At 35.4% G+C, this 14,277-nt stretch overlaps 1 protein-coding gene across 1 annotated transcript in view; it reads left to right on the top strand.

Annotated features, from left to right (window-relative positions):
* LOC106130997 (fatty acyl-CoA reductase wat) overlaps positions 1 to 14,277 on the top strand; it is a 29,394-nt gene that overhangs the window by 13,234 nt on the left and 1,883 nt on the right. Inside the window, exons 2-12 of the mRNA XM_013329962.2 lie at positions 1,899 to 2,092; positions 2,707 to 2,837; positions 6,113 to 6,235; positions 6,860 to 6,985; positions 7,649 to 7,794; positions 8,201 to 8,310; positions 8,737 to 8,814; positions 9,808 to 9,931; positions 10,777 to 10,902; positions 12,758 to 12,877; positions 13,506 to 13,635. Coding sequence (XP_013185416.2) covers positions 1,930 to 2,092; positions 2,707 to 2,837; positions 6,113 to 6,235; positions 6,860 to 6,985; positions 7,649 to 7,794; positions 8,201 to 8,310; positions 8,737 to 8,814; positions 9,808 to 9,931; positions 10,777 to 10,902; positions 12,758 to 12,877; positions 13,506 to 13,635 — 1,377 coding nt within the window. The 5' untranslated portion in view covers positions 1,899 to 1,929. The remainder of the gene's footprint in view (positions 1 to 1,898; positions 2,093 to 2,706; positions 2,838 to 6,112; positions 6,236 to 6,859; positions 6,986 to 7,648; positions 7,795 to 8,200; positions 8,311 to 8,736; positions 8,815 to 9,807; positions 9,932 to 10,776; positions 10,903 to 12,757; positions 12,878 to 13,505; positions 13,636 to 14,277) is intronic.

The following is a 14,277-nucleotide window of genomic DNA, read 5'->3' as shown; positions in this document are numbered from 1 at the left end:
AATCTACTTTTCTATTTCTATACGCGAATTCTATGTACAGATTGTCACTCTATGTTGAGATTATAGTATAAATCGTGTTAAGTTCGTTGTCTGCTCCTTATTCAACTTGTAACTTAACTAAGTCATACTTAGGACCTTTGATGTTCTTCTAAGTTATAGGTTTTTATTATTTTGTGTTAAAATTAGGGCGTGCGGAGTGTTGAAAGGATTTGTTTGGGTTAGCTAAGGGTAGGAATTCTTAATTTTAAAAAATATATTAGTTTGAATACTAACCGATGCTCTTACGGTGAGGGAAAACATCGTGAAGAAACCTGCGTATTCAGGAAACTGGATGTGTGACCATGATCGATTCAATACGGGTTTTTCTTTTATTTGTTGTAGCTATATGTTTGTCACTAGTGTTAAAAATTTATCTAAAGGTTTAAGCCTGAAAAGGTTGCGGAGATCAGATGTGAGTCGTTTCGTGTAAAAACCTGACTCACCCAATCCAGGGTCCATGGTCAAAGGTACACCCCGGGCTCCTCTCCAAAAATCTCAATTATTAGACAAAATAAGTTTATTTTTATTTAGTTTTTTATTATTATTTGGTAAGCCTTCTGGGCACACTCCCGCAGGTTGATGCTATGGAGGGACTGTACAATATGTAAATGTTTTTCTTCATTGTAAAAACATCGGTTAGTACATACATTACATAATTATGGTCACGTCTATATTCCTTGCGGGGTAGACAGAGCCAATAGTCTTGAAAAGACTGAATGGCCACGTTCAGCTATTTGGTTTAATGATAGAATTGAGATTCAAATACTGACAGGTTGCTAGCCGATCGCCTAAAAAAAGAATTCCAAGTTTGTAAGCCTATCCCTTAGTCGCCTTTAATGACATCCATCGGAAAAAGATGGAGTGGTCTTATTATTATTTGTATTGGTGCCGGGAACCACACGGCATCGGTAAGTATTCAAACTAAAGGAATATACATATACGACGGCCTCTGTGGCGCAGCGGTAGTGCGCTTGTCTGTGACACCGGGGGTCCCGGGTTCGAATCTCGGCCAGGGCATGATGAGAAACGAACTTTCTCCGATTAGCCTAGGTCTTGGATGTTTATCTATATAAGTATTTATTATTATTATAAAATATAGTATCGTTGAGTTAGTATCTCGTAACACAAGTCTCGAACTTACTTCGAGGCTAACTCAATCTGTGTAATTTGTCCCGTATATATTTATATTACACTAGCTGACCCGGCAAACGCTGTTTTGCCAATTATTTTTATATATTATTACGGAACCCTATTTTTTTCCAAAATAAACTATAGTCTATGTTACTCGTGGATAATGTAGCTTTCAAATGGTGAAAGAATTTTTAAAATCGGTCCACTAGTTTTTGAGCCTGTTCATTACAACCAAACAAACAAAGTTTTCCTCTTTATAATATTAGTGTAGATATTCACCCAATGCAGCTTATACCATGATACAATATAGGTCATCCAGGTATACGTTTGACCACCATCATACCCTCGGCACCTCTCCAGAGTGATGAGGAAGTAATCGGGACTAACGCTAGGAGTAAGAAGAATTAATATGAATGGATATCCTATAACTTATTAATTCTTCTTTTGCCGTGTGGTTTACTACCGTGCAGTTTAGATCTATTTCTCCATGGATGTCGTAAAAGGCGACTAAGGGATAGGCTTATAGACTTGGGATTCTTTTAGGCGATGGTCTAGCAACCTGTCACTATATGAATCTCAATTCTATTATTAATCCATAAAGCTGAACGTGGCCCTACAGCCTTATCAAGACTGTTGGCTCTGTCTACCCCGCAAGGGATATAGACATGAATATGTGTATGAATGTATGTTGGAGTATATATATTAAAATAATTATCTCTTGTCCACAGAAAACAATGTTGAAAGGATACTGAGCACAAAATGACAGTCATCGCGAAGAAATCCACCAACATGGAAACTAATATATCTGATGTGAATTATGTGCGCGACTGTACCGCCGTAGACGTGAACATGAACGAGAAACGGCTGACGACTGTACAACAATTTTATAATGGAAAGAATATTCTAATAACTGGCGCTACAGGTGAGTAACTACCTATATACCTAACTAGCTGTGCCCGCGACTTCGTCCGCGTGGAATAGTTATTACGGGCATCATTGAAGCCCTCAAGGATGAATAATTTTCCCCGGTTTTTTTTTTCACTTTTTTTCTTTACTTTTTCGCTCCTAAACAGTGCAGCGTCTATTCAACATAAAAATATTTTTTCAATTTGAACCAGTAGTTACTGAGATTAGCGCGTTCAAACAAACAAACTCTTCAGCTTTATAATATAAGTATAGATTACAATTTCATTCAAACACTTCGCCGTGTGGTTCCCGGCACCAATAGAAAAAAGAAAAGGACCACTCCATCGCTTTCCCATGGATGTCGTAAAAGTTGATTAAGGTTATAATATTATAGGTTTATAAACTCGGGATTTTTCTTTTATGCGACGTATCATTAACCCAAACAGCCGAACGTGGATTATGATTCTTCTGAAGACTGTTGGCTCTGTCTACCCCGCAAGGGTAGACGTGATTTTATGTATGTATGTCATTCAAACGGTTTGATCCAAAAAAACTTTTTACTACCAATACTTTAAGAAACGTGAGGACCCAACAGGGCCACGAGAATGTTAAACGAGATATTATTTGCAGGTTTCCTCGGCAAAATTCTGGTGGAGAAACTTCTTCGGTGCTGTCCAGGTGTTGAAAATCTGTACCTTTTGGTTAGACAGAAAAAAGGAAAGGATATTTACACGAGAATAGATGAAATTTTCGATGACCCTGTAAGTATCTTTCTAAATCTTAAGTATACTTAACTAACTATAGCGAAAGTGAGTTTATGTGTCTGTTTGTTACCTCTTCACGGGTTAACTACCCAAGTAACAAAATTTGGTACCTACTATTAATGATCAAAAGCTCAGCGTGGCCTGTCGGTCTTTTTAAGACTGGTTGTCTCTGTATACCCCGCAAGGAATATAGACATGTTTGTATGTATGTAAAGATCAAAGTTTTGAAACGTGCTAATTAGTATTCATGATTAGCACTTACATATATATTTATATTGTAAACATTTATAGAAAGCCGAATAGGCCTCAGTATTATGACTAACTGGCTGTGCCCCCGACTTCGTCCGCGTGGAATAGTTATTTTCGGCATCATTGAAGCCCTCAAGGATGAATAACTTTACCCGTATTTTTCACATATTCCATTATTTCTTTGCTCCTTGTAGTTGCAGCGTGATGTTATATAGCTTTCTTCGATAAATGGTCTATTCGACGCAAAAAGAAATTTTCAACTCGAACCAGTAGTTCCTGAGATTAGCGCGTTCAAACAAACAAACAAACTCTTCAGCTTTATAATATTAGTATAGATTAATTCTTTAAAATAACATACTCGTATAGGCTGTCTTGGTGACAAATCAGCTATGTAGAAGTGGTAAGAAATACTTTTCAGTACTTACTAAATTAAGGTATTCGTTACGTTTATGGTATAATTAACTAGTCTTCTTGAAATATCACATAAGTATAAATAAATTAAGAGTCTGGAAAAGGACATAGAGAGCATTGAGTGCGGTTATTACGACGAGCGTTGCTATGTGAACGTCAGTACCACAACAATTAGTAAAAATCACAAAAAAAAAATTAGAAAAACCAAAACAATTATTGAAATAAATATCAGTGTTTGTCACAAAAATCATAAAAAATTAAAAAAAAATATATATGTTATATAAATAGGACAGAAAAAAAGTGTAACTCATCTCATGAGTAATTTATTTATTCAGTCGCAGGACGGCCATCTTTAACGATACACAAATATACCGATGAAAAATATTGACAATGCACAATTACACGGCTAAAATGCTTCTTGAAATTCACTTTTAATTTAATAAATTACATTGAACCGAAGTAGACATCATTAATTATTTATTTAATTGATACCACTATTAACTGGCAGGTATTTATTCATTGTCATACATAATTACACAAATTAACAGATACTTAAATTAAATACTCAATGTTTTGTATACTTTTTTTCTGAAATTATTATATAAGTAATAATTACTCATCACGTTTTATAGTTCGTGTTAATCCACGTGTACAATTATTAATCCCAATTCCAAACTCATATTATTATAAATGAGGAAGTAAGTTTGTTTGTTTGTTTTCTCTTTACGCGTTAACTCTATATTATCTATAAAAAAAAACTGGAAATGATATCAGACTAAACTCATAGATATTTATTTTAATTACACATATTTATAGATAAATACTAAATGCTTTATACTTTTTTCCTGAAATTACTATATAAGCATCACGTTTTCTAGTTCGTGTTTTTCCATGTGTTGTGTATTATAATTAATTTTAAATATTAGTAATTATATTACAATTATAGCATATTACTACCATTAATTATTATTGTTATAGCACCTTTAGCTTACGTCATTTTAAAGTATCTGAAAGAGAATTAAAGAATTTTAAATCATCTAGATGCCGTGTGGTTCGCGCTATTTTAGAATATGAACTTGATTTTTTAACATGGGTGTCGTTTTCATTGAAACAGTGCCGTGTGGTTTACGGCCCTTCAGAATAGGTCCACTCTACCATTTATTATTCCCATGGATGTTGTGAAATGCGACTAAACGATAGGCTTTTGAACTCGGATTCCTCTCGTAGGCGATGGGCTAGCAACCTTGTCATTTTTTGAATCACAATTCTATCATTAAGCCAAACAGCTGAACGTGGCCTTACAGTCTTTTCGAGACTCTCGGCTCTATCTGCTAGGGATAAAGTCGTAAAAAGCGACTAAGGAAAAACATATTAATCTTTTGCAAGCTTCGGTGCTTATTTCTTGTAACACAAAAATAAAATAATTAATTCTGAAAAATAACTTCAAACAAATAACAAAATAATAAGACAAAAAAAACATATGTTATTTTGATACACTACGTCATAAAATAATATTATTTTGATAACTAAATTACATAATACTTATTAAAAAAATTCGTCTAAAAAATAATAAGACCGATTTAAGATAATTTTATTTTCAGTGAATAGTTATAACTAGTCCGGTGAAAATGCTGCAGTGTAGTTTGTTCCGCAGCTTCTTCTACACGTGCGCTTTGGAAGCTGTAGTAGTTATAATTAGATTTAAGTGATGCGACGTCAATAAGTGATACCTTGTATCCAATTTTGAAAATAAATCTATTCTATTCTATTCCAGTGATTTCTAGTAAGCACTTAATGTTTATTCTGTTTGTGCAATATTTTGAATACAAAAATGATTTCCTTCTATGACTAAAAGAAAATGCAAGTTAATTATTGACATTGTATCTGCTAACGTACATATTATTAAACATCACAAAGGTTATGACAATATTTCAGTGTAAATAAGTAATCACTTATAGCAGGAAAAGTCGTTTTTCTCAATAACCAATATTTAAAATGAAATAAATACATGTGCCGTGTAGTTCCCGGCACCAGTAAACAAAGAAACGGACCACTATTTGAATCTCAATTCTATCTTTATTCTTGGTCTTCAGCTACCTACATACCAAATTTCATCGTAATCGGTTCAGTAGTTTATGCGTGAAATTGTAACAAACATCCATACTGACATCCTGACATACTCACAAACTTTCGCATTTGTAATAAGTATTAGTATATATGTGGGAGAAGTTTTGTTTTTTGTTTTTATTTAAATCCTTTTTGTTAGCTGACCTCTTACTTATTTTTACGTTGGTAACATTATGAGATAGAATAGTGAGTCTGTGGTACGATGTAAGACGTTATAAGATGTGTTTTTAAGAAGTCCAATAAAATAAGAAGATTTACGATATAATTCCGCTCTGTTTTACTTTCATTCCCACATATACTTATATATGCTGACCATGTCAAATCTAAACCTATTATTAAAAATACAACTAATATTAATTTAAAAAAAAAACAAAAAAATCGTTCTAAATTACAGACTAAAAATATTATTATTTAAATTTCGACCCCTAGCTTTTTTTTTGTAGCTGATTTTTTGTTTTTTATTTCTGTCATACACTCATTTCCAGGTGTTCGACCGGCTCAAAGAACAGCTGCCGAAGTTCCGCCACAAAGTGGTGGTGGTTCCTGCTGACTGCGAGGTCGCTGGGTTGGGTCTGACGCTGTCTGACAGGCAGATGTTAACTGAAAAGGTACCTGCGCACTTTGTCTACATAGATACATAAATAAATTTTGGTTGATTGGAAGAAATCCCGTTGGGGATAAGTATTTTACATATTCTTCTTTCTTCTTCTTTTATTCTTTGTATTGTACATATTCTTCTAAATCCAATAACTGTTTTGTAATTTGTTATATTTATTTTATGTCCAATAAAGAGTTTACATACATACATAAATATACACAGATTGAGTTAGCTTCGAAGTAAGTTCGAGACTTGTGTGACGATATGCATACATACATATAATCATGTCTATATCCCTTAAGGGGTATACAGAGCCAACAGTCTTGAAGAGACTGATAGGCCATGTTCAGCTATTTGGCTTAATGATAGAATTGAGATTGAAATAGTGACAGGTTGCTAGCCTGCCGCCTAAAAGAAGAATCCCAAGTTTATAAGTTCATCCCTTAGTCGCCTTTTACGACATCCATGGGAAAGAGAGTGACCCTTTTCTTTTTTGTATTGGTGCCGGGAACCACACGGCACATTAATTTCACCTCTTTCAAATCTGGGGACAGATTTGAAGTGACGTTTGATCATCGGGTCTAAATGGTCATACATCATAGTTTTTTACATAAAAGATTGTATCTCATTCCAGGTCAACATAATTTTCCACTCGGCAGCCACTGTGAAATTTGACGAGCATCTGAGAGCGGCGCTGAACACCAATGTCAGGGCGCCTCTCCATCTCCTCAGGTTGGCCAGGGATATGAAGGACTTAGACGTAAGTGAATTCTTGGACAATCTCCTTCATCTGTTCCGTTGTTGCCATCCATCTCTTCACTGCGTAATGAATACCTGATTTTGCCAGTCATCAAGTTATGGATAAAATAAGCCTCTATTTAAAACTTTAAATTTGGGAAGACCTAGACGATCGTATCTTGATCAAATTAAGGACGTCCTGGTAAAGGGTCAGGTCAAAAGTACCCGAAACCGCCGAGCTTGCATTAAGAGAGTTATGAATGTGGATGAAGCGAAGGAAGTATGCAGAGATCGTGGCAAGTGGAAAGTCAAAGAAAGGTAGTCTCTGCCTACCCCTCCGGGCAAGAGGCGTGATTTTTATGTATGTATTTATGTTAAAATATTAATGACGCTATCTTTATTTTGCATTATTCAGGGTCATGGATTCTTAGGATTTTTGACCATGTGTTGGTTTTTGAAATTCTAATTCAAAAATGATATTCATTATTATGGGACACTTCATATCATTTAATAATTGTCATATCTTTTGGTTTCACTATATTGATTATTGCTATTTATTCTTAATGAAATAACTTAAATTTGTTAAACACTAGAAAACAAATTAAAATCTGTAGTTATACTATTTCGTTTCAGAGAACTTTAGCTGACTTAAAAACATTTTCGTGACATCAGTTTCTTTTTCTAGGTACTAATGCACATATCGACTGCATACTCCAATTCCCACCTTTCTCACATAGAAGAACGATTCTATCCATGTGAAGCTGACTGCGAACAATTGCATAGGATGATAGACAAGCTGACCGACAGAGAAATAGATGACTTACTGCCTACGTAAGTTTATACTTTACAGTTGTAATTTCACGAAGGCATTTGATTGTGTTGATTTATAAATTTTAGCTGCAATTGATATAAAAATCTTTAAAATTACGGACTTGCCAATTTTCTATATATTTATTGCATTAAATCAATGATCGAACATTTTATGATATATGTATAAAACAGTATGTAATGATAATTTTGATATTGGTGTTCCTCAAGGATTAATGTTTGGACAACAAATGTTGAAGTACTAATGTTTTTGAGACTATCTGCCATTCTTTTGAATGTGTGAAAACGTGAATTAACTAATAATGATTTTTTTTTCATATTTACTGTTTTGTGGTATAAGTGTTGCGAAAAGAAACATGAGTTTTAAAGAAAATATATTAGTAAAATATAAACCTTCATATCATTTCAGGATTTTAGGAGCATGGCCAAATACCTACACATTTACAAAAGCGCTTGCGGAAAAAGAATTACGAACAAACGCTTCTGGTATGCCCGTTGGTATTTTCAGGCCAGCAATAGGTACGTGATCTGCTTTATTTTACCACGCGTGTTCCTGATAGCTCCCTCCATTACTCTCCAATATATCTCTCTCCACTTTTTCCAGTCTTCGGCATCCTTAGTTTTAAGTACATTGGATGGCATATCATCGTTATTTTGATCACCCTTCTCTTTATTACAGTTTCTTACATATAGCATAGCCTTTTAATCTTCAAAGTGCCCTACTTTCAAGTTCATAATTTAGGTCTTATATTTTCAATTTTATTGACATAAACATCATTCTGCATAAATTATCGAATGCAAAATGATGATTATGCCTAAATGGTTATGCCAGAAGATTATTATGCCTTAAAAAATTATGAGACCTAACATGGACAATGTTTGTCACAATTCCAAAGATTTTTTCTTCGGTTCTTGTTCTTAATTATGTGTTGCATCATTTTCCAGTCACATCTACATACAAGGAACCAATAAAGTGTTGGTTGGACAACATGTATGGTCCCACAGGAGTTGCTGTAGGCAGTGGTACGTATTATTTATGTTCTTTTATTTTTATTTGCGAATTTTGCCTCAGGACCTTCCCAAATTCTATAAGTATACAAAATATTTTGAGCATCCATTTGTGCCACAGCAATAAAAAAAAAGAATAAGAATACTAATAATGCCGTGTGGTTCCCGGCTCCAATAGAAAAAAGAATAGGACCACTCCATCTCTTTCCCATGGATGTCGTAAAAGGCGACTAAGGGATAGGCTTACAAACTTGGGATTTTTTTTTAGGCGACAGGCTAGCAACCTGTCACTATTTGAATCTCAATTCTATCATTAAGCCAAATAGCTGAACGTGGCCTTTCAGTCTTTTCAAGACTGTTGGCTCTGTCTACCCCGTAAGGGATATAGACGTGATGATATGTATGTATGTAATAAGACTACTACCATCTCGTTCCCATGGATGTGGTAAAAGGCGACTAAGGGATAGGTTTATAAACTTGGGATTCTTCTTTTCGGCGATGAGAAAGCAACCTGTCATTATTTGAATCTCAATTCTATCATCAAGCCAAAAAGCTGAACGTGGCCTATCAGTCTTTTGAAGACTGCTGGCTCTGTCTACCCCGCAAGGGATATAGACGTGACGATATGTATGTAACTATGTATGTCGGTTTTACATCTAAGAAAATATATACTGCGTGATACAACACACCTGGGAACTGTCTGAAATTTCCATTTCTTTCTATCTCTGAATGCCAATTCCATCAATTAGTCATTCAGCTGAACTTGGCTTTTGAGGCATAAGGCTTCCCTCATCACACTGCCACTCCTTCCAAGCACCTACTTAATACTGTTTTAGTTTGTAATCATCTTTTTTTATTTCTTTAAGTAGTTTTAGTTTTAATTTGAATTCATTTTAATTATTATTTGTTAAACCTAAAATAAATCTTAATACGAGTAAGAGAATGACGAAGTGATTAATTGGTTGTAAAATAAACTTTAATGCAAATAATATGTGTTATCATTTACAGCGACAGGCATCCTTCGGACTCTGCAATGTGACCCTGAGGTCACAGCTGACCTGGTGCCCGTTGACAGCGTGGTCAACTGCCTCATGGTGGCTGCGGCGAAAGTCAACGCTTCCTATAAAACGAGGTGAGCATTATCTCTTTCATTAGAATAGAATAGAATAGATCTATACTAATATTATAAAGCTGAAGAGTTGGTTTATTTGAACTAGCGCTAATCTCAGGAACTACTGGTTCGCATTGAAAAATTCTTTTTGTGTTAAATAGACCATTTATGGAGGAAGGCTAAAGGCTATATAACATCACGCTGCAACTATTAGGAGCAAAGAAATGATGGAAAATGTAAAAAAAAACGGGGAAAATTATTCAACCTTTAGGGATTCAATGATGCCCAAAATAACTATTCCACGCGGACGCAGTCGCGGGCACAGCTAGTTTATTTATAAAATTGGATGCAAGGTATCACTTATTGACGTCACGTAACTTAAATCTAATTATAACTACTACCGCTTCCAAAGCGCATGTGTAGAAAAAGCGGCGGAACAAACTACACTGCAGCATTTTCATCGGACATTCGTCATCCATCAGGCGTTAGTCCAGGTTGCGTTCTCACACCTCTTGACATAAAGGTTTATCTATAAATATACATACATACATATGGTCACGTCCATATCCCTTGCGGGGTAGACAGAGCCAACAGTCTTGAAAAGACTGAATGGCCACGTTCAGCTATTTGACTTAACGATAGAATTGAGATTCAAATAGTGACAGGTTGCTAGCCCATCGCCTAAAAGAGAATACCAAGTTTGTAAGCCTATGCCTTAGTCGCCTTTAACGACACCCATGGGAAATAGATGGAGTCGTCTTATTCTTTTTTTTGTATTGGTGCCGGGAACCACACGGCACGGTTACAATATAGAATAAATAAATAAATAAATAAATGCATGTCACATAACCTTAAACGTTTTTCAGTACACCACCACATGAACCGCCCGTTTTCAACTACGTTAGTTCGGCTGAGAACAGGATGACCTGGGGCGACTTTATGAGGTTGAACATGGCCAAGTTGGACAAAACACCGTTCTCGAACGCTATTTGGTGAGTTTTTTTTTTTTTTTTTTTAATTTTGTTTGTTGTCACTCAAAGTTTTTTTTTTTAATTTTGTTTGTTGTCACTCAAAGTTTTTTTTTTTTTTAATTTTGTTTGTTGTCACTCAAAGTTTATGTGTCACTTGTGTAAATCAGCTTCCTGGTTTGTGTGCTATTTGATGCATCTTCAAGCCAGGTTGCTAGTGTTTTATGCAATGTGAATAAATAAATAAATAAATATATACGGGACAAATTACACAGATTGAGTTAGCCTCGAAGTAAGTTCGAGACTTGTGTTACGAGATACTAACTCAACGATACTATATTTTATAATAAATACGTATATAGATAAACATCCAAGACCCAGGCCAATCAGAGAAAGTTCGTTTCTCATCATGCCCTGGCAGGGATTCGAACCCGGGACCTCCGGTGTCACAGACAAGCGCACTACCGCTGCGCCACAGAGGCCGTGAAGACGCAAATGATTTAGTATATATTTATATTTATATTATATTAAATTGAATTTTAAGACACATCTATATTTAAATACTTGAGGTAGCCTTCTGGCTCAATTGCCATTGGATACAAGCTATTTGGTGAGTAGGTACCTTCATATAATACACTAGCTGTGCCCGCGACTCTGTCCGCGTAGAATAGTTAGTTTTGGACATCATTGAAGTCCTCAAGGGTGAATAATATACTCCGTTCTTTTTTTCACATTTTCCATTATTTCATCGCTCCTTATTGTTGCAGCGTGATGTTATATAGCCTAAAGCCTTCCTCGATAAATGGTCTATTCAACGCGAAAAGAATTTTTCAATTCAAACCAGTAGTTCCTGGGATTAGCGCGTTCAAACAAACAAACTCTTCAGCTTTATAATATTAGTACAGATACTTACATAGGTATAGTCACATCTGCACTTTGTTACCGATTCTTCGAATGTATTCTCTCGTCCACATTTCTAAGTTTGGATAATTGTAAAGTTGACGTTGTTGAAGAAAATGCTGCAGTACAGTCTGTTACCGCTTCTTCTGCACTAAAACGCCTTGGAAGCTACGATATGAAGTATCCTATAATAATGATTTAAAAAGTGACGGGTTGCTAGCTCTACGCCTAAAAGAAGAATCGCAAGTTCATAAGCCTATCCCTTATTCGCCTTTTACGACAGCCACGTGAAAGAGATGGAGTGGTCCTATTCTTTTTTTTTATTGGTGCCGGGAACCACACGGCCCAGCTTTTTATTTATAACCTGAAACGGGACAGTGGTAGTATTCCGCACGTTATATAAAAACTAGAGGCCGCCCGCGACTTCGTCCGCGTGGAATCAATCCCGCGGGAACTCCGGGATAAAAAGTAGCCTATATGTTATTCTGGGTCTTCAGCCACCTACATACCAAATTTCATCGTAATCGGTTCAGTAGTTTTTGCGTGAAAGTGTAACAAACATCCATACTGACATACTCGCAAACTTTCGCATTTATAATATTAGTAGGATGGTAGATAGTATAGATAGCTATGCGGCAGGGGCTGGGACCTTCTAGAACTCACTTAGATAATGATGACATAACATACATACATACATATCATCACGTCTATATCCCTTACGGGGTAGACAGAGCCGACAGTCTTGAAAAGACTGAATGGCCACGTTCAGCTATTTGGCTTAATGATAGAATCGAGATTCAAATAGTGACAGGTTTTATAGCCTGTCGCCTAAAAAAGAATCCCAAGTTTGTAAGCCTATCCCTTAGTCGCCTTTTACGACATCCATGGGAAAGAGATGGAGTGGTCCTATTCTTTTTTGTATCGGTGCCGGGAACCACACGGCACTGCTGACATAACTATAAGAGAATTCTCTTTTCAGGTATTTCTCATTGACACTCACGAAATCAGCGATGAAATACAACATATACGCGTTCTTCCTACATTTAATACCCGGGGCGTTGATCGATGCGCTATCGATATGTCTGGGAAGGAAACCTAAGTAAGTTTGATCATCACTTAAACTAATTAGACTTTTAGGTTCGCATTCATGCCAAGTTCAGTGGCCTCTGTACTCTATTTATCATTTTAAGCTGTTATTATGGATCAATTTACACGAAAGTCGAGACGCGAATACGCGATGCGTCATTTTAATTGAACTTTTTTTATTAAAATCACGCATTTATTATAATTTTCAATTCAAAGTTAACATAACATAAAATCTGACAGAGACTACCTCTTTCCACTTGCCACGATCCCTGCATACTTCCTTTGCTTCATCCACATTCATAACTCTCTTCATGCAAGCTCGGCGGTTTCGGGTACTCTTGACCTGAACCATTACCAGGACGTCCTTGATTTGATCAAGATACGTTCGCCAAGGTACATATCTAGGTATATATCTTCAAAGTTATTAATTTTAAATTAAAAATTATTAATTTTAAATTCAAAATTATTAATTTTAGATTCAAAATTACTAATTTTAAATTCAAAATTATTAATTTTTATTGAAAATTTTATTTTTTCCATTAGACAAATATTCGTCGCATCTTTGGTATAAAGTGTGAACTGACACAAACATTGTTAATGTTTTTTAATAAAATTTTTAAAAAATATGATGTTATTTCCAGAATGCTGAAGGTCTACAAGAAGGTGCACAAGCTGTCGTCAGTTCTGTCGTACTTCTGCACACACGAACTCACATTCTGCAACAAAAATACGCAGGAACTATGGAATTCTACATCTGATGATGATAAGAAGGTAGGTACCTGCCTATTTCTTAGTGACCATCTTCTCTTTGTCATTACCTTTTCCCACTTTCTACGCGGGGTCGGCACAGTATGTTAGTTTTCTCCAATTACTTCTGTCAATTGCCATCTCACTGGTCACTCCCTCTCTCCTCATACTATCCTTTACGCCGTCCATCCATCTCTTTTTCGGTCTTCCCCTATTTTTGAACCTTTCACTTCCATATTTAAGGAAAAGAGAAATAAGAAATGTGAAAGTAAGTTTATTTGTCTGTTTGTTTTCTGTAATATACCTACTGAACCAAACTTTTTGAAATTTTGCGTACGTAGGTACCTCTAATTATCCGAACTACTTACTTGATATTTGAAATGCGAAAGTAAGTTTGTTTGCCTGTTTACGCGTTATATACTGAACCAAACTTCTTGAAATTTTGCGTAGTAACCTCTGATATAATTAAGAGTCTAGCGAAGGTCATAATGTACTTTTCATCCTGATAAAAACTAAAATTCCCGTGGGATTTGCCAAAAAAAATATATATAGATAATAAAAATTACTTTCTTTTTTCCATAATCATCGTGACGCATAATGTTTCACATCTTAGTAAAAAGTATAAGGTTTAATAAAAATTCGCATGCGCATATAAAAATAAGAAGG

This window comes from Amyelois transitella, chromosome 30 (genome assembly GCF_032362555.1).
Source record: "Amyelois transitella isolate CPQ chromosome 30, ilAmyTran1.1, whole genome shotgun sequence".
NCBI classification, from domain to species: domain Eukaryota; kingdom Metazoa; phylum Arthropoda; class Insecta; order Lepidoptera; family Pyralidae; genus Amyelois; species Amyelois transitella.
This window is presented reverse-complemented; position numbering and strand designations above follow the sequence as displayed.